At 32.6% G+C, this 21,438-nt stretch overlaps 3 protein-coding genes across 5 annotated transcripts; 1 reads left to right on the forward strand and 2 right to left on the reverse strand.

Moving 5' to 3' along the window:
- Window positions 1-3,294, forward strand: LOC104895149 (F-box protein At4g35930). The gene is made up of 5 exons (XM_010681579.4): window positions 1-156; window positions 581-1,095; window positions 2,330-2,404; window positions 2,523-2,632; window positions 2,714-3,294. The coding sequence occupies exons 2-5, from the start codon at window positions 700-702 to the stop codon at window positions 2,961-2,963; spliced, it is 831 nt and encodes a 276-aa protein (XP_010679881.1). The 5' UTR covers window positions 1-156; window positions 581-699; the 3' UTR covers window positions 2,964-3,294.
- Window positions 3,295-5,760: 2,466 nt separating this feature from the next.
- LOC104895148 (GDSL esterase/lipase EXL3) lies at window positions 5,761-12,792 on the reverse strand. 3 transcript variants are annotated; one of them, XM_048646152.2, is made up of 5 exons: window positions 12,408-12,791; window positions 7,774-7,856; window positions 7,177-7,410; window positions 6,466-6,721; window positions 5,761-6,051 (listed from the first exon to the last, which is right to left on the reverse strand). In XM_048646152.2, exons 1-5 carry the CDS (start codon window positions 12,715-12,717, stop codon window positions 5,858-5,860), a joined length of 1,077 nt encoding a protein of 358 aa, XP_048502109.1. In that variant the 5' UTR covers window positions 12,718-12,791; the 3' UTR covers window positions 5,761-5,857. The 3 variants fall into 3 exon arrangements, with proteins under 3 accessions (XP_048502109.1, XP_010679879.2, XP_048502110.1); XM_010681577.3 differs by having other exon boundaries at window positions 7,774-7,904; XM_048646153.2 differs by lacking the exon at window positions 7,177-7,410 and having other exon boundaries at window positions 7,774-7,904; window positions 12,408-12,792.
- Window positions 12,793-16,731: 3,939 nt separating this feature from the next.
- LOC104895310 (GDSL esterase/lipase At3g14820) lies at window positions 16,732-21,432 on the reverse strand. The gene is made up of 5 exons (XM_057396030.1): window positions 20,939-21,432; window positions 19,848-19,978; window positions 19,136-19,369; window positions 17,539-17,794; window positions 16,732-16,961 (listed from the first exon to the last, which is right to left on the reverse strand). The coding sequence occupies exons 1-5, from the start codon at window positions 21,240-21,242 to the stop codon at window positions 16,768-16,770; spliced, it is 1,119 nt and encodes a 372-aa protein (XP_057252013.1). The 5' UTR covers window positions 21,243-21,432; the 3' UTR covers window positions 16,732-16,767.
- Window positions 21,433-21,438: the final 6 nt, after the last annotated feature.

Below are 21,438 nucleotides of genomic sequence, written 5' to 3' on the forward strand. Positions count from 1 at the left end.
TCAAAAGAAATTCAAAACCCACCTACAAAACCCTAATTTTATCCCTCTTTCTTTCTCTCTCCTCTTTTTTTCTCTCTCTTCAACGGCGCTTTCGTTCGTTTTGTGAGCCTGAGGAATTTTTTCTCGGCAGTTTTTCTATCATCTTCAATCTCCAAGGTTTGTAATTTCTGAGTTCTTAATTTTTGTTTTGGGTGTTTTTTTTTAAGTTAGGGTTTGAATTGTTTGCAATTTAATAACTCATTTACAGTACTTTTTAGTTGATGTTTCAGTTAAATTTGGGCCATTTTTATCTAGGGTTTGTTTTAATTTTTTGTGGGTGTAGCAAAATTAAGCCTCTTTTCAGTTTCTGATGAAATGAAGAGATATTTGAGGCAAATTTGGTTTTTTTTTTTGGGGGAATTCAATTCAGTGATTTTAGGGTTTTTCTGGGTATAGCAAATTCTGGGTTTTCCTGGTTCATCATTTTTGTTGTTTTGTTTTCATTTCCTGCTGTATATTAGCTCTCCTTTTGTTTTAATTTTACCATTTATGGAAAAATGAATTTGACTTTCTTTTTTTTGATGTTTAATGTTTGTTTCAGGTTCAAGGAGATTGATTATTTATCTAATTATTTGTAGTTTTGGGGATGAGAGATTATTGATTGAAGAGTGGTAATTAAAGTGGAGATTTTTGTTTCATTTGAATAAAAAGGGGTAGATCATGGGGAAGGTATCTCCTAAAGATAAGGAATCAAAAACCCCGAAACAGAGAAGACGAACACGGGCTTCAAACAATAAGTATCTAAGACCCGGAGCACTTGCTCAGCTCCGGTACACCAAGGCGTCATCTACAAAGTCTTGCACCGATTTGGGGAAGAAAAGAATTGTGTTATCTGATTCCAAGAAGGGGGACAGTAATGAATTGGTGATTGCACAGAAGGTTGTTCCCATTCAAGAGACCTCCTCAATGATGTCACCTGAAAAGTTCGGGTTTTCTGCGGTGTCATCACCTCTGGATTTAGTGAAACAAAATAGTCTTCTCAAGACTCCGAAGACTCCTCGCTTTGAAGGCTGTGATTCGGAATCCAGGCTGGAGGCTCTTCCTATGGATTTATTGGTATGATCCTTCACATTGAGATTAATCTTCTTATTTATTTGATTCTTTGACTTGTTTATGTCTTTTGATTAATGATTGCTGCTTATCATTTGTTGGTAGAGTTTAACTGTGCTATTGTGAGCTTGAACTTGGAATTTCTGGCTGTTTACTTGTTCTGTTGGAAAGCCAAAATTTTCCATCAAAAGTTATGTTTCGCAAAAGGATCTCTATTAACCTATCATGTATTGTCTCTTGTCTACTCTTTGTTCATGCTTTCATTGTCCCAATTAAGTGGTTTTTGCTTTTCTGGTTGTCAACCAAGATAAACTAGTTGCTGGTATTGATTTTCATTATGCTGGAAGCAACAAAAAATGACCTTTCAAATTTTGAGCAAATTGATGGTCTATCAAGTAAAAAGTTCAGCTGAGGGAGTTCTGAAATCTGCTCTATTACATTCATGCTAAAAGATCACATGACTGTACCTAATGGTTAAATGCATAATGTATTTAACCTTGAGGCCGATATCTTATTGACATGCACAAGTCTTTCACTTTGTTCTCGATGCATTGTAATAAAAACTTGTCCAATTCCTATATATCCAAATAGATTTTTTTCTCATACTAAAATGGAATATGAAATTGTTTGCGCTTCTTTCTTGTTGTAAAGTGGTAGATAGGAGAAGGGTCAACTGGGTTAAGAGTTGCATATAACTGATATTCCTTTTCTTGACAGGGGTCTTTGTAAATGCAATGGGGAGTTTCAATGTTAATACATTCTATTGGAATAGTCTTAGATTGTCTACCAGTTCATCCGTGTAATTTGAGCCATGTGTCTTTCACCTGGTTTGGAAAATCTGAAAACTGGGTTTGTCTTGGTCCATTGTCCTCTGGAGTTGCTCCCTGATATGCTATCTCTAGTTTGCTAGGTATGATTGCAAGGTTGGTTCTCTGCTGTATGTGGTTTCTGTGTTTATCCTGCAACTATAAGAAAGCATAAAGACCTGAAAACGATTCATTTATTGAAAATGAATGAACCAGGAGGTATATATCATATTTGAAGTTGTCGTTTGATTAATATGGGAGTAATATATAAACTCATACTCCTTACAGTTATGTGTTACTGCTGGAGAGTCGAGACTTCAGTCTTTAATGTAATTTCACCTTGTATGTTATGTTTCAAATTTAGCTTGTGTACATGTTCTGTCTTTGTATGATTATGATTTCATCATGCCTAATTTTTATCTGATTATGTTTAGGTTAAAGTCCTTTGTCACTTGCACCACGATCAGCTAAGGGCAGTTTTTCATGTTTCGCAAAGGATCAGGATGGCTGTGAGTTCCTTTCTGCCACCTTTCTTTCTGCTAATTCAAGTCCTACTCCTAGCTTGTTTTTTTGTGCCTTTTGTGTTCTGAAGAAGTACAGTCTAATTAAGTGATTTTGTTGTTGCAGGTTATTGTTGCTAGACAGTTTCACTTTAATTATACCACTCCAGATCGCTCTCGCCAGGAAATGTTAACGACAATGACACCACTTGCAACAGAACACTGGCCATTCTTTAGGTTTGTTTAGCTGGACCATATTGTTCATTACTCTAATTTATCACTCATGTCCAAAACTTAAAGTTTAAATGTCCCTTGCAGCAAGGGAGAGGGCAGAGGTTTTCGGTTACCAAGCCCACATACCCCAAAAGCACCAAGGCATGGTCCTCGGCCACCTTCTCGGTTAAAGTATACAGAGATGAGGCAGGTTGCTGCTGCTTTGTTTCAGGAAGCATCACTCCCTTCGAGGTGCATGGTTCCATCTGTTCTATCAAAACCTGTCTGCAAAAACCGAGTGCTGTTCTATGAGGATGAATTATGTCAAGCTGTAGCTCAGAACAAGCTCCGTTGATACGGCTTATGCTCGGTCGTGTATAGTTTGTCTTCGATTCCCTAGGGTGTGTGGTCAGTGGTCATTGTGTATTTTAGCTTCTTTTTACGTTTGTTTGGGGAGTGTTAGGTGGTTATCTCAGGTTAAGTAGGAGGTGCATGCAGTTTTGTAGTATGAGAGGAATATACGAGAACTAGGGCTTTCAGTGACCTTGTGTTTTTTGTGAGGTTGGGTTGAGGTTGTTTAGTATAGAATAACATGTTTAAGATTGGCTGCCTGTATGCTGTATATATTAAAACTATATAGTATATCTATATATATTTCCAAGAAACGTCCTTTGTTTCTTGCAAGATGCCTATGAATTTTCATTTTCTCTGTTTCTGTAATCCTATTCCTGGCCTTTTTGAATGCAGTTTTATTTCAGCTTAAATGCATCAATGAAGTTATTGTGATTCACAAAAAAAAAAAGATCTGAATTGTTATTTTTTTTACAGTCCTGAAACTGAAGTTACTCTATTCGTTGTTTTTGTCTTACCTCCTCAGTTTTTTTACTTGTAACACTTTCTGAAAAGGGAAATGATTAATTACTTGCAACACTTTCTATTTTTGTTTTTCCTTTCTTTCTCTCTCTCCAATCACATGGGGGCCTCTCGAGTAAAAAAACGGAGGAAGTAATTAGATTTTGTTTAGGCATTTAGTTTCAAAGCTCTTTCTTTATTAGTTAGTGATAGACACATTTTGTTCTATTTTTTTTTTTTTGAAGGGAAACGTAGCTCATATTATTAAGAAACATCCAATTCCGCCAAGGTCAAAACACCTTGCGGAAAATCATCCACAAAAACTTGTTCCCCCCCCCCCCAGGAGGGAGTCTAGCTACATAATGTGCTACCGTATTCCCACAACGCTTAACATGAAAGACATTAAAATAAGAAAAGCTACTGCTAATTAAACGAATATCCTCTATCATTAAGTCTAGACACATTTTGTTCTACATAACATTAGATAGTTTGTTGGGATTAAGACTTCGATGATTGTGTAAATTCTTAGAAACCTAGCAAAAATTATGAGACATAGAAATATGAATTTAGAGTATGACTTCAACTTGTAATATTCTTTATCTAAGTTCAATATTTTTAGACTTTTGTTTTGACTCTGTTCAATAATTATTTACCCTCATATGTTCAAAATAATACAGGTACATGGATGTTTGCTAGCTTAGATTGTAAAACTTCGTGGCCTGTGAGGTGAAATTAGATACACAAAGTCAAATCCATTGACCGATTTAGTACTTGAAGGCTCCCCCCCTAAAAAGAATATTAGGTGTATCCGTGTATATGATCGAATATTGAAAAACAGGTCAATAGCCTACTATAAGTCCTGCACTTGATTTATGAGAGTATGTATAACGGGACTCTCCGACTAGCTCATCAAAGAGAGAGAAAATGGAGAGCCACTTTTTATTCAATAATGGAACTCTTGGTTGTGTCTTGGATGTCTATTCATGGAGACACTTTGTGAAGTGGCTCTTGGGGGAGATACCATTTGGGTTGAAAGAGAGATGACTCTCGAATATGTGGATCTACATACCATTGCAATTACTTAAGTTTTATTTTCTTCTTCCAAGCATTTAATGATATTTTTTATAAAAATAAAACAAAAGATGGTAATAATTATTATCCTAACAACTATAATTTTTTATTTGATATATTTCATGCACAAAATCTACTATCTTTTTATAATTTATGAAAATTCAAAATTCTTTTTTTAAAAAAAATTCCACATTACATAAATGAAAAAAAATAATTTTTCTTGTAATTATATTTAATTTACATGAAAAACTTAATTTATATAACTTTGATCATAATATGAAATGAGGTTCATTTATTGATATGGGGACCACAAAACAATGAAAAGTTGAGTGGAGAGCTTTTTGTTGAGTGTTTTTAGATATAGTTCTAGAGAATAGCTTGAAGAGAGAATAGATGAGAGAGCGTGGAGAGCTAGATGGAGAGCCATGTACCATTATACATACATGCTCTTAAAAGATTACATGAAGAAATTGTGCACCTTCATGTCGGAGGTATGTCTTTCAAACAATGTGGGTATCTCTAAAAGATAGTTTATAGGATCGGTTATGAGTTACGATAAAATTAGTATAATTAAGTAATCGATATGTTTAGCTGGAAACAACTATCGATTGGCAATATTATGAATAAATATATTTGCAACTTAATTAGTATTAATCCTATAGGGTCGCACACATTCGCATGGGTCGAACCATGAATATATTTGGACTAAGGTTGAATAAAATATCAAAAAAAGCTTTGAATTTTCTAGCCGAGTCAAACGACGGCATTATGCACAAGCACAACGTGCATATCCCCACTATGTGGAGTTAGTTTCTTGTTAGGATTTTTTCTAAAAGTAAGCTACTCTAATTCTAGGGGATTACATTATATATGATAAGCTATCATATAATGCTGAGAAGAACTTACGTGATATTGGGTTTTTTGACTCCAAAATATATTCTACAAAAGTAAGACACAAAATACGTGAGAGTAAGAGTCTAAGAGATATACTTTGCTCTTCCTGCTCCAAGATCTACGCTGAACTTGTGTCGCGGTTCGATCGTGTGGTGTGCTAGCCATTAGAGGGACTTCAAGTGAGGTTCTCAAGAAAGTAACCTAATCGAATCTGCTAATTGGAGGCGCGCTACAAAGGTATAATAATGTGTATAATAGGTTCATGAATTAATATGTATGTAGTTCCAATTTTGATATGTTTCCGCAAACTATATGTTTTTATCAAAACCCTTCACTTCAGGCTTCAAGGCTTCAATCATAAAAGAATGTTCTTCAGCTTAGTGTACAATTTTCCTAAGCTTTCAAATACAATTCATTTTAAACGTTTGTTGTCTAAAAGAAATCGCCCAAGCTTTTTTGGAGTACTTCATGGACAATGAGTCTATAAGTTGTCTCTGTTGGATGAAAACTATCCCAGAATATATATTTTGAGGCATCTTGGCAAGTTCCAGGATCTAATTTTGTACAAAGTACAGATACCTCTATATTTCCTGTTCCACAACATCCTCTATCTACTACTTCAAACCCTGAAACTCAAATAAGTTCAAAAATTAGAAAATTACGCGTTGAAATCTATCGTATATATAAACATGAACTCTTTATTAGATGGTAAAAGAGTTTAATATATATCTCTGTGTTTTTTTTAGTTGCATCATTTGCTTTTTCACATTTGTCGAAATGCTTTTCTAAACGTTAATATCTCTTATTTGGTGTAAGTAAAAACTATAAAAATTTGATATTTAGAATCCTCACGTTGAAACGAATCTAACAATACCCCATTTGACTATGTTTTTTCTTACATAATAGTGTGAGATAGCATAACAAAGTAGGTGCAAGCTCTTAACAGACCACCTTTGTTATGCTATCAAGTAGGTGCAAGCTCACCCAGCTTTGTTATGCTATCAAGTACTGGTGTAACTAAAAAAATACAGAAGTAGTACCTGATTGAGAAGGGTTGTTGATGAGATTGAGAAATGGTTTATAGATATCAAGGTACACAATTCTTGATTTTGCAAGCTTTTGGTTGAGAGAAGCTAGCTGAAAAGAGAGCTTGTTGTTGAAAAGAATGGAAGCTTTATTTTCCTCTTCTGCGCAAGCTCTTAACAGACCACCATGTAGCAACCTTTGTGAAGGTAGACAACCGCATGGGGGTGCATTGATCACGCCTATTCTTCTTGCCCCTAAAGCATATAGTTCCTAAAAGTTCCAATTATATAATTAAATGTTTGAGATTTCTCAAGAATTGCGAGAATTGCAAATAATGTTTGAAGATATATAAAGGCCTTATGTATTAAAATCGACCGAAAACAGATCATATTGCTTGAAAAATGTTTATCTTTTATATCAATCCCTGAAAATGTTATCACGCTATTTGAGGAAAGTAGGTGCGCCTAATAAGTTGCACCCACGATTTGTAACAAGTTGATTAGTTATCATTTATACTCCTTCCGTTTCTTTTTATTTTTTCTATTACGATTCTTTTTGATAGATATACAAAAAGTCAAAATAAGAAAAACATTTGAAACAGAGAGAGTATAACTCAAAGCCGTCGCATTATAAAACATGTATGTAGTGAAGGTTGGCCACTAGAGAATGAAGCTTATTACACAGTATAAAGAAGAGTATGTTTTATGAAAGGCTTTTGTAATTACCTGCACGAACGATGATGCCCAATTAACCATTAAATCAGTATAAGTGGAGATGTCGTACTGAAGTCTTGTGATTGGTGAACCGAAAAAACTGTTAGTTATGTCATTACTTCCCGTACAAACTAGGTACAAGCTTTGGGAGATTATGGTTGATGTTGTGTTTTCTCCTACTGTAGTCTCGAGCTTGTTTATGTAACCTTTAAACAACTTCAACTGATCTTCTAATGACAATACATTCTGCATTGACAAGTGCAAATATAAGATACTAATATTCTAATAACTATTATTGATCGAGCAGCAGGTGATAGACTAGTGGTGTTGTTGTGTTGGTATTACCTTCGATTCCAGAGATCCTGGAATCGAGTCTCACCCTTTACAAGGAGGGATCTTCAATTCTCCTCCTCCTTGCAATGGATTTTATCTTATTGATCATTTTTTTTAATTGGTACGACTTCTTAAATGTTGTGAATGATTAATACTATATAGCTTTTGTGAATTAAAAGAGTCAGTCTGCATGCCATGAAAATTTTTCCGTTTATTATGCATTTAGGCTCTATAAATCTCAAAACAAATGAATATTTGAAGGATTGAGAGAGAGACCTCTAATTTTGCGGAAGAAGGATCATAACCGGAAACACCAGATGCAAAGCTGACACCAGTAAGAAGGTCACTGATTTGTAGATCTGGATCCAGATATGGAGGCACAAGCTCTTTTATTCCTAACTCTTCAGCTACAATATTATCATATCAACTTAATTTTATGCAAAATATAAATAATTTTAATCAAAAAATTCTTATACTAAAATCTACTTGGTATTGCATATGCATATAGTTATAGATATCAACTACAAATTACATAGTTATGTTATGGATTTTTTGTCCAAAATTACTTTTAACATTTTTTTGCGAGAAACTACCTTATAAAAAAATTATTGTCTCAAACTACCTTACTTTTACTATTTTGTTGTTGAACAACTACCTTATGTGGGTTTCCGGCATTGATTTTTGTGTTTTCCAGTTTTTTAATGTCACGTTATATCACTTGATCTCTTCAAACCTTTTTTAATTTTCCCCACCATTATTTCCCATTTTCCTGTGTGCATGGGCGCTATCTCTCTCATATCTCTGTGACACTTTGTACCACCAATCCACCATTAAATTCCTCTTCTACTTGAACTAAAATTGAAACAATCACCATACTCAATCACCTTACGAGTCTCCTTGAATCTCAAGCAATTTCCACAAGGGTAATTTTGTTTTTCCCACAATTTTAAACTGAAAAACACAAAAGTCAACGTCGAAAACTGGCATAAAGTAGCTGTTAACAACAAAATTGTAAAATTAAGGTAATTCGGGATACCAATTTTTTTATAAGGTAGTTTCTCGCAAAAACTTGAAAGTTAAAGGTAATTTAAGATAGAACTCTAAGCTTTTTGCCATGCAAATAGACAAACAAATTTTCCGTATACCTTTGTTCTTTCTATTTTATTCTTGGAAAATGATAGATGTTGTGTTCATAGGCAAGGGAAAATATTATATTAAATCTCAATCCTCGTGGTTGTTTGGGTTAGTTTTTATATGCCCAAGCCCAAGCCCAAGCCCAAGCCCAAGCCCAACACTTGAAAAAAAAAAGAGGAAAGATCCTAGACCCCATATATCCTTACTTGGCAAGATTTGGAACACATGTATCTGGGATTTTGCGTAGGAGTTTTACCAAATGAGTCAAAACTTGCTTATTTGGGTGTAAAAATATATATATATATATACATAGTAATATACATCACGTGGATATTTTAAATTATATTGGGTGTATTCATTATATACTTTTTTGCTTATTTGCTCATTTATTTAAACAACTTTTTAATCAACTAATGACTAAGAAAATTGTTTTAGGTATATCATGTTCACAAAACACATTTAGATGTATAATAATAGATTTATAGTTCTATCATTCATGTATGTCCTTAGTTAGTTAGTTATGCATTTTCGGGTATTTCTCTGCCAAATTTATCTAATAACAATTTAAAATATTCCGATAAATGCACTAAATTAACAAACCAATTAGTGATAATAATCACTAATGAAGGGTATATACTTTATACTTGTGCTATTTTAGACTCATTATATATTTATATTCCTTAACTATGTCTTCATAGTAGTAGATAGAGGCCGCGAAGAAATTTCAAAATTGAAGCTTTGCTTCTTAAGGTTTTTTTTAGGGTTAGAGAGGACACTGCTGAGGTTCATACTAAGTCACGTACGCATAAATTGAATTAGATTACTTGGACCTTGGTGTAACATTATTATTGTCGTAAGCTCGTAAGTGGAGGTGTCAATTCAGTTTAACGATTCAATTATGGTTACATTCAAACAGTTCAATTCATTTCAGTTCAGTTTACGACAACAGAAATTATTATCAGTTAAGTTAACAAATTTTTCAGTTCAGTTTAATTCAAGTATTTTATTTCCCATTTTAGTTCAGTTCAGTTGCAGTTTAAACCGGATTTATCCAACAGTTAAACCAACAAATGGTTGAATAGCAGTTAAAACATGTTGTAGTTATTTTCAGTTTTGTTTCAGTTTATTTCAGTTATTGATGAAAATCACGTAATTGCGACAATAATCGCATCGGTTCTGGTAGAAGTTAGTCACATTCTTGTATTTGTTCGAAAAAAATGAAACTTCATGTCAGATTTTGGCCAACTGTTTTTCGGGTTCGGTTAAAATTAACGTGAAAAATATCTATAGACTAACACTTGTCTCGAAAAAAACAATTTTACTGTACTTCACAAAAAAATGTATGAAAGTGGCATCGATATATGTGTACAAGACTGATATATTCGACAATATGGAATAAGATAATTCTATATAAGTCGATATTCAAGCTTTTAGTTGTATGCAAATTACATCATGTTTGGTTAAAAAGGACGTCTCATATCAGTATAAATTCTTATAAACTTCATCGAAAGACGAGTTAGACATTTTTTTTATAAAGTCGATTAGATCAATGTCTTACTCTTACTATATTAGATCAATGGTTTAATGTAACTATACTAGTCATTAAGCTCGACGCATTTGAAAACGGAAAACGTATAATCGACGTAAAATAAGTTAATAGTGGATTAGTTTAAGCTATCTATGAATCGATAAATTAAATCAAGACAACAATACTCCATTTAAGTTAATCGTTAACAAGTTATATTCAATTTGAAACTCATGCATCTTAGTCAAACTGAAAGAAATTGATGTTACATTAGATTAATGTATCAACATGTAAGTCGATAAACTAATTTAAGATAATAACAATATTCTACCTAAGTTAATCATCTTTAAGTTAAATTGAATTCATTTCAGATCCGAAAGAATCTAATTTAGTTGCAATAAATGTAGAACAATAATGTAACTCAGTAGATTGATTCAATATAACAATACTCCATTTAAATTTTTCGTCTCTAAGTTCTTGGATTTACATGTTGCTTTAAGACCGTAAGGCCGTAACGGGTGTGTGACCGTATGTTTATGTTTTTTTAAAGGTAAGATCAAATCCTTTGTACCAGTAGGGCGAAATTACGAATCTTATTTTATAAGGGGCAAAAATCGAATCATTGTTGAAAAGGTGGAAGGAGAACCTCCAATCAACTAGGCCAACCTCAACTTTATTCTTATACGATCGTTTGTTTATGTGGTGCAACTTAAAAAGGTTCTACAAAAATATCCTCCTGCCCAATTATTGCCCTAAAATATCCTAGCTACTTTGCAATAAATTATAGAAGTTGTAAGAGGATAACTAGTAGCCCATTTTTATTTTTTTCTACCTTTTTTAATGGAGCATATATGTATGGATATGTCCTTTTTTTTTTTTTAAGTTCCAAGATTTGATTCGTGGAGGTTTAATTTTACAAATTTTAACCAAATAAAGCAATTTGGCATGACAAATTCCAACTCTCGTTCATCTTTTCAAATTAATAATTAACTTTGGATGATCAAGGAATCAAACAACTTTTATGGGACATTCTCTAAAATAATCAAAATTGTAGTTTCTCTTACCTTCTTTAGTGCATTTTGGATCTATTGTATATAATAAAATTTACAAGGAGAAATTCATAAGAGAGGGCTCAACTATTATCCATTTTCTTTTATAGGTTCCAACTATGGATTATTCCCCATAGGTCCCAAGTTTACCATCTTGTGATTTTTATAAGTCTTGAATTACTTATAAACAATTTAAAAGTTAAGATTTTTAAATGTTGACTCCATTTTATAGGTCTTTGTCACTTGCTGAAAGTTTGTTCGAAGATTGTTAATATTTAAAATCTGATCTTCTAAATCAGTTATAAGTAACTTATATTATTAGGTGCTACGAAAATCACAGATAGTAAACTTGGTACCTGTAGGGAATAATCCATAATTGGGAGTTATAGAAGAAAACGGGTAATAATAGTTGAGCTCTCTCTTGTAAATTTTTCCAATTTACAAATAGGATTGTTTGAGAAATTATTTTGAAGCTGCGATTATTCTAAGATAATCAAAAATTGAGATTATTTTTTGTATCTGGTTGAAACTATGAAAGTTGGAAGTGTACACAACACATTTTCCTATAAAATATCAAGCATATGTGGAATAGTGTTAAGTTCATCACAATATATATTTTTAAAGTAGTAATTTTTTTTCTTAATAAATAATTAAAAAAATTAATGATCAAAATTATACGTTCTATACTGTATTCAATAATCATACAACTATGGAAAACCAAATAAGTATTTTCCTATGATTGTATCAATAACACTCCTAACTATGAGCAAGGTTTACTCCAAATGATTGAAAACTAAGTATTTCTAGTATAGTTTAATCTAACAACTTTGGACTGGATTCGATTTTAGACTTTGCCTATTCACTTATTACTTACCCCCCTTACTTTGTGAAATAATTAGGATAAAAGGGTGGCGTTCCAACTGATCATGGAGTAAACAACAACCCAACTATGAGATTTAAGTGAAGATAGAATATTACCAAAAAAATCACTTAATCGGTCTCATAAACTATAAAGTAGTACTACATGGAACTAAAGATGTGTTAGCCTAGTGATTAATATTGAGGTGTTGTGAACGATATATCAGAGGTTCGAATCCCCCCTTCCCTTCTTTGCACTGCCTTCGTGGCTCATATGGATCGGAAAAAAAAAAAGTTGTAAAAAGCGAGGAAGGGAGTATAAAAAAAACAAGAGAGAATATTACCAAAGAAATCAGAAGGGACCTTGCCATTGCTGTATCTTCCAGTAGGTATACCTCCAGGGAAATCTCTACCATAAGGTAGGAAATTGGCTTTACCAATAGTAGCAAGGTAGTTGTTGTTTCCTGGATCCACAATTGAATCTCCAAAAACTATAAGGGCTGGTACTTGTTTTTCTTCAGGGTTTATTTTGGCATGTCCGTGTATGTGCAAGTATGAGGCCATGACTATGTAATAAACCACAATATTAATGAGTTTTGAATAAGATATGGATTCATTTCCCAAGAAACATTTCATCTTTGATCTCTTTTTCATCTCTTCACTCCCTTGTCTCTTAACTCCTACTTCCCAAGAATGAAAGGCATGGAGTTCTACGAGATTGGAGCAAGAATATTACATATATATATATATATATACTCCCTCCGTCCTCTATTAGTTTACCCCTTTCTTTTGCACAGAGTTTTAGGAGGAATAGTATTGTGGGGCATATAAAGAGAGATAAAAGATTATTTATCTAAAGTTGAATATATGTGTGATGAAAAGTTTGTGGTCCCATTCCAAAAATAGCAAAAAAAGAAAGGGGTAAACTAATAAGGGACACCCTTAAAAGGAATAGGGGTAAACTAATAGAGGACGGAGGGAGTGTATAGATATATATACTTCCTCCGTTCCATAATAAGTGAAACACTTCTCTAAAAAAGCTCTCACATAAAAGAGAGAAGTGTTTCACTTATTATGGAACGGAGGAAGTATATATTTTCACACACACACATATCGGACAAATTTTCACCCGACTCAAAGTCGACCCGTAAATGACCTGATAAAACTGCTGGGTCTTGAACAAGAAATTCGGATTTGCAACCCAAAATTAACCGAAGTCTTAGAAACCGGATATAATGGGTCAAATTTGAGCGGAACTAAAACCAACTTGCCCGATTGTGTGTTCGAATTTCATTTTACAGAGTCCGATAATTTTTCCTATAGCAAGTTTGCAACATATTTTTTGAGGGAAAGGAAGGTAAATAAAGTTGTATTATACTTTTCTTGCCTTAAAGTTCAATTAGGGTGAATTATTATGTTATTTTTCAAATTGATGTTATTATCATGGTTAAATTCACGTACAAGAATAATTCAAATTATGACAGATTATCTTATAATAATCTCAAATATACATTATCTCATTATGATCCCAACAATTTGGAGTGTCTTCTCAAATAATTAAATAACTTGAAAAAACGATTTAAAAGGTAAAAAAATAACGTATCAAATTTTAGTCGGCTACAGAGGGAGGGGCCACAAGAGAGGATGAAAACACTAAAAAAACAACTAATGAAATATATTATTCGACCCTTGAGATCATTTTGAGAAGGTAACCATCATAGTTAAGATTATTCTAGCTAAAATAATCCATAATTGTGATTATTTTGTGAACACCCCTAATAGTTTGAATTATTCTTATGAACAAAGCAAACAAGCAATAAAAACCAAAAACTGGAAACCAGAAAAAGTGGCTTTCACTTTTCAGTTGTCAGTTTTCAAAAACATCATGTTTCTAATAAAATTGACTATTTTTTTGATTCATTATACGACATATATCATATGTCTTTGAAAATTAAAAAACCAAAAAAAAACATAAAATTACAGTAATAACGAACGGATCCTAAAATTAAAAAAAAAAAAAAAGTGTCGGGGGAGGAAATAACCGAGGGAAGGAAACACCCCAGTCCCTACATATTGACTAATATATGCATAATGAGAGGAGCTTGTTGGTTGTTAGTAGTTACATTGAATTTCTGACTCAACTAAAACTTGCATTCATATTCGGCAACATGTAGGAATCATCTTACTTTGTCACTGGATTGATTTGAGAAAAGCATTCTCTAGAGTTTATCATTTTAAAAAGTCAAGATCCCAAAAGTATTAACCATATTGCTATTAAAGCCCCGCCACTTATTTAATTAATTTGTTGAAACGTATCGGTCAAATTATCCATAAAGATAAATTTCTCCATAATAAATGGACTTGTCTCTTCGCAATAAGCTTGATTCTTACCAACTCATAGGTACCCCTTTCTCCAAACATCATCATCTCTTCAACCTATGCCCCGCTTCTTCCACTATTCTGGTGGCCTAGTCCCCCCCCCCCTCAACTCACTCAAATTAAATTTTGATTGCTCCGTCGCCAACAACTTAGTTGCTGCAGGGATCATCATCGCAATCATTTAGGACAATTAATTCACGCATGTACTACAATCTCGATAATTCCCTCGTGTTCGTGGCTTCGACAACTGTTCTCCAAATAGGTCTTGTTATAACATGATGTTCAAGATATCTATATTGAAAAATACAACTTGTTGGTTATTCCAGCAATTCAAGACCTCTCTTCAACTTTATGGCAAATTCAAGAATATTATAGCAGACATCAAATATCTATCTCTTACACAAGTTCAGATCTTATCACTTACAACATGTCTACCACGAAGCCAACCGAGCAGTTGATTGGAATGCTAATGGTGGTCATGTAGTTCAATCTACTCTGGAAATTCATCATTGTAATTCTTCGGCTTTAAACTCCATCCGTGTGTCAAAGTTTTCAGGAATTCCCAAATCACGAGTAGGATCTCCGTCCTAAAACTATTTTCTAGTACACATTGGGACAAATGATTTTCCTTTAAACAATAGGGTCAATAATACAATTTTTTAACTACCTTTTTTATATCATGTTTTTGAAAAAACTATAGTTTATACTTTTTTTTTTTAGATTTAACTACAATTTTTTATTACTGAATTACTGTTTTTGCTACATTTTAACAGATTTCGTTCAACAATCCGTTAGTTGGGCCCACATATTATTTCCATCCATTTTTTTGGGATTATGCCCTGGCTGTGATGCTAAGAATAAGTAAGAACCCCTTTCTTTCTTCCTCAAATATAATTTCGTTTGTATAATCTTCAAACAATCTCCAAAAACGTTAAATTGAGAATCTGGTGCAAATTTTTGTTGCATTCTAGGAGAAGATAATGAGTCAATTCCAACCAACCAAGATAGGATTTAATTTAATTTTGTGATTAGGAATTTAGGATTATTAGAATATTGGAAAATCTGTAAACTAAGGGTATTAGCTACCACGGTTCTAGTTAACACTAAATTGTGCGTAATTGCATGAACAAAATTAAAATTTTGATTAATTTTCTTTTTTTTAGTAGTGTAATGTCTTCCTCCCCCACTCTTTTTCTCCTTCTTATTATTCTTCATCGACGGGAGACGTTACACTACATTAAAAAAACGAATCATAGCTATAATTCTGTGCAACATATACCTAGTTAAGTGTAACTAGTATTTTTGGCCTGGGTGATACCCCAAACAGTTACAATTATCAAATATGTTATTAATAATAAATTTCATAATTGATTTTATTAGTTTTTCGTAATTTTTTTAATATTCTTTCCATAGCTATGAATTCGAAAGGGTTTAATTGTAGAAAAATCGAGAGGGGGATGTATGGGAAAAAACGAGTATGGACCTCACATGATTGTATAGAATCTATAAAGAGGTGGCAAAATCTAAAGGTGACAAACAGGTCAAACGGGTCGGGTCATAATTGGGTCAACTTTTTGTTCGGGTCGGGTTTGTTCGGGTACATGTTAATATCGGGTCCATGAGATTTTGGGTTAGGACGGGTCGGGTTGAATCGGGTCGGGTAAGAACGGGTCGGGTTAAAACGGGTCGGGTTAGATCGGGTTTTCAATTTCCCAAATAAATCAAACACATATAAAACTAATGAGAGTAGATTAAATAATTCATGGACAGTGGCTAAATTATATATAATATTTCAATACAATATTTTCCTTAAATTTGATTAAAAATTAACTAATATGACAACTTTTCAGGTCAAGTTCAGGTTGTGGCCATCATTATCGGGTCATTTCGGGTCGGGTAGATTCAGGTTTGGGTAGATTCGGGTTCAGGTCATATTCGGGTCGGGTTATTTCGAGTTTCGAGTCGTTAATTTCGGGTGAAAACGGGTTTCAGGTCGGGTATCTCGGGTACGAGTCAATTTTGCCGGCTCTAGCAAAATCAATAATTTAGGAATAGAATAAGGTACTTAAATCTACTAAAAATAAGAAAGATAGTTATTTCAAATATGTGATATAAAAAAGGTAGTTAAAACAAAAGTCCCTATAATAATGATATAAATGATCGATCATGAACTTATTTTGAGCTATGAATTCGATCAATTGAATAGTATTGAGATGACGAAATTCTATATCATGAATAGAATAATTCATTTTTAATTAGTGCAATGAATATAAACTTGTAAACATATACTTATATAACATAGCTAATAATCTATTAATTTTTCTTCTAAAAGAAATCACCAATGCTTTTTTGAATGACTCTTTGGACAATGAATTTATAAGCTTTCTCCGTTGGATGGAAACTATCCCAAAATACATATTTTGAGGCATCTTTGCAAGTTCCAGGGTCAAATCTTGTACAAAAGATGGATACTTCTATGTTTCCTGTTCCACAACATCCCTTGTTGGCAACTTCAAACCCTGATAAATTAAAGAAACAAAAGAATTATATTTTTCATGTAATAGTAGACTTTTTCTAAGACGTAGTAGGACAAGTAATATATTAGATTAGATTTGTAAAGGATACATGATACATCCACGCGCTGTTTTAAATATATTTACGGACTACGATAAAATTTAATCTAGACTCCATAAAAAATGAGAAGTGACAACAGTAATACGATCACATAGATGCATATATATATATATATATATATATATATATAATATAATATATATATATATATATATATATATATATATATATATATATATATATATATATATTATCTTTGTATTTTTTTAGTTGCATCATTTGATTTTTCACGTTTGCTGAGACACTTTTTTAAACATTAATATCTCTTATAGAGTATATATAAGTAAAAATTATAAAAATTTGATATTTGGAATACTTGCATTGAAACGAATTCAACAAGACTCCACTTGACTATGTTTTTTCTTATATATAATGATGCGAGATAATTTAACAAAATTGATCGATGAATAGTGACATAAAATCAATGTTGCAACTAAAAAAAATACGGAGGTGGTAATTTACCTTGTTGAGAAGGGTTGGTTATGAGTTCGATTATTGGACTGTAGATATCGAGGTAGACAATTCTGGATTGTGCGAGCTTTTGATTGAGAGAAATTAGCTCGGTTGAAAGTTTAGAATTGAAAAGCATAGAAGCTTGATTTTCCTTCTCAAAACAGGCTCTTGATGGACCACCGTGCAACGTTCTTTGCGCTGGAAGACACCCGCACGGTGGTCCACTAATCACACCTATCTTCCTTGCTCCTAGACCGTATAGTTCCTAATAATGCAAGTTTCAATTGTATCATTTGTCACAGCTTGCAAAAATTTCAACAAAGGTTTTCAGTGATGGGTTTGTTAGATTTAATCCATACTAGCTATAAACTTCACACTGAATTACTTGATAAAACATAATTAATTGCGGAAGTGTGCCTTGTTCCACGGGATTGATGAGTAGTGGGTTATTTATCTTCCAATTCTATTACTTTATATGATCTCTCTTTATATTTTACCGATGATGGCTGGTCAGAGAGAATAGACAATCATATAAATTGGAGACTATAACCCTAATTCTAATATGCATATATAGGTTTTTCTACGTTTCCTACTTAACTCATCATAAAATAACTGACAAATTAAAATGAAATCTCTGCACATAATAGTCCATATTAATTTAGATACCTAATAAGTCCAATATACAATTTTTTTTAACAGATCACTGAAATGGTTAAATTTACTATAGCTATTATAAACATATAATTATACATGTAGATCCACCTGATTTTTTTCTTATAGGGTTTTCTTTGGCTTAATAGATGTACTATATTACATGCACGCATAGGAATTTATTCCTCTTCGCATCAGTTTCCAACCTATTTACTTGGGTCTTGTACTCTTGTCAGTTGTCGATGTAAAACTAATAAGTAATAACCAGGCGTTTGGATCCTCTAGAGTTGTAATATTAGATTGCATTGATTGTTTCTAGTTTTAGTACTATCAATCAACCACAGTTCCCTTACTATTTAAAGACCTACGTAACTATGTTTACATATAAAATCATGGAATCTTTCAATATGATTGGTAGTCAAATTTCTCTGTTTTTTCTCACTTGTAATCTTGACACTATTAATAAGTAGAAAGAAAATTTTCAATTTTTTACTATTTATAAGAAAAAAAAATATAGTTACGCGGGGTCTTGTTTGATTCGTCTCAATTAATAATTTATCTGTAATCAATCATTATAACTTTTACTAATATATAGTGAAAGATATTTAAGTTCAAATAGTTGCATTGAGAAACACGTATAAAAAAGTGAGAATGATAAAAAGCAGAGAGTATACAAGCTTATTATAGTCATTTTTATTTTAAAACCATTACAAGGGGAAAGAGTCGACTTCACAAGATCAAAGAAGTTCCACATTAAAACCATATGGCAATAAGGAGAGTACTCCTTTACATTATAAAGTGCGCACATCTCTTCTTTTTTTTTTATCAATGTCGTATATTCACATGTGTTATGCGCTATTACATAAGTAATAATAGCTTTAACAAATATGTCAATAAGGTCTAAAATAATATAGTAAAAGTTGACAAAGAAGATGCCTGTTATAACCTTATTTACCTGCAGAAAAGAGGAAGCCCACTGGACCATCAAGGTAGTATATGTGGAGATGTTGTAGTGAAGACTTCTAGTTGGTAAACCGAAATAAGTGTTAGTAATGTCATTGCTTCCAGCACAAACTAGGTACAAGCTTTGGGATATGATATTTGATGTGGTGTTTTCTCCTACTGCAGCCCTGAGCTTATCTATATATCCTCTGAACAACTTCAATTGATCTTCTAATGACAATACATTCTGCAATAAACACAATTAATCCGTTTAGTTAGGAGAATTAAGAAAGGGAAAGCAAACTTTCCTAGCTCAAATATTCTATAAGAGAATAAAGGAATGGTATAGACTAAATTAGTACTTATTTTCCTATATTTCTTTTTTTTTGTTGCAAATGAGGGAAATGAACCCAAAACAAAACTAAATCAAACAACAAAACTGAGGAGTAGTAACTCCCATGAAGTCCTCACGGAGGAGAGAGGTGATCTCCGGTGAGAGAGCACTATAATACACCACATTCTCCTGGGCAACACCAATATTAGCTAACCTATCAAATCCGCTACTTTATTTCCTTCACGATAACAATGAGCAACACGAACTTCGACTTCCCAACCCAATGAATTGATTAGTCCGCGGCAAGATTTTAGCAAATAATATTTTTCTATTTTTTAAATGCATGCAAGTATAAAATATGATTATTTGAAGAAAGAAGGTGGAAAGAGACTTGTGATCTTGCTGAGTTAGGATCATAACCAGCTGCACCAGATGCAAAGTTAACTCCGGAAAGAAGATCGCTGATTTGGAGTTTTGGATCCAAATATGGAGGAACAAACTCTTTTATCCCAAGCTCTTCCGCTATAATATTATGCAATCAAAGTTGAAATAATATCAGTTTATTATGCATTATTTAGGAATAACTAAAAAGTTTGCTTATTCTTTGCAAATGGCTAAAAGGTTGCATTGTTAAAATAAAAAAATCCGACAAAATATTCTTAATTTCCTATTTAATAAAAACAGAGGGAGCACTACTTGATAAGATTTGTACAATAACTTCAGCTCTCAACTTCTCATTAAATGGTACCAATATTACTAGTGAGATGGTCGTTCTTTTGAAGATCATTAATTTCTATTCTACAAAAAGATGTTCAATTTAGGGAAATTTTCAATGATACCTTCTTATTATTGACTTTTTTTGCTATGATACACTTTCATTCTCATTGGTACCCTTTTAGTATTGACTTCTCTCCGATAGTAAACCTTTTTAAACTCTCATTCCCAATGATGCCCTCCTAGTATTGACTTTTTAGTAATTCGGATAGCCGCGTATAAACAAATATTGTATTTGTATTATGTTTATTAAGCAAAAATAGAAAGTAAAATGCTTAATTATCCATCAAAAGTGTATTAAAAGTAACTAATTATAAAAAGAAATGAAAATCCATTTATATTTTTAGTCCCCTCTTTCTCGACAAGGTTATTAGGTTGACTCGTGCCCTCATTTACGTGAATAATTTTTTTTTATATAGTTTACTCATCATAGCAACAAAAAATTGACCACATCATAAGTTATTCTACTCAATATTTCTTTGTTTTTTTTGTGTGGATGCAATATTCAAATTGTATTTTCAGTTAGTGTATTAAATAATCAAATGTTGCATCTAAGAAAACAGAGGTGGCATATAATTACGTAAGAAATTCTTGATGCAAAATATATAAGAAAGCCAAATTTTCAGTGGAAGAACAAGAACGAACATGAGACTATACATTTATAAATAAATAAAAGGAGAGAAAATGAAATATAGAACTACATTTTACCAATGAGATCAGAGGGAACTTTGCCATTGCTAAATCTTCCAGTTGGTACACCTCCAGGAAAATCTCTCCCATAAGGTGGGAAATTAACTCTCGCAATAGTAACAATATAGTTATTGTTTCCTGGATCCACTATTGAATCCCCAAATACTATAAGTGCTGGTACTTTTGCCTTCTCTCCCAAGTTTATTATGGCATGTCCATAAAAAATGTTCAAATATGATGCAATTACCATATAATAAACCACAATAATCATGACTTTTGAATAAGAAATGAAAACATTATTATTTCCTAAGAAATATTTCATCTCTTTTCACTTATATCTCTCTCTTTTCTTCTCTCTCTATTCTGCTGAGCTGATTTATATTGAAGGTATGCATGTTCTTATATAGTAACTCCATACGAGTATATATTTGTGAAGAGTTTAATTCTGTTAATTTTGAGTCAACTTTAACGTGAATTCTACTTTTTGTGTGAACCTATAGCTAGCTTTCTTGTGTTAC

Source organism: Beta vulgaris, chromosome 6 (genome assembly GCF_026745355.1).
Source record: "Beta vulgaris subsp. vulgaris cultivar EL10 chromosome 6, EL10.2, whole genome shotgun sequence".
NCBI lineage: Eukaryota > Viridiplantae > Streptophyta > Magnoliopsida > Caryophyllales > Amaranthaceae > Beta > Beta vulgaris.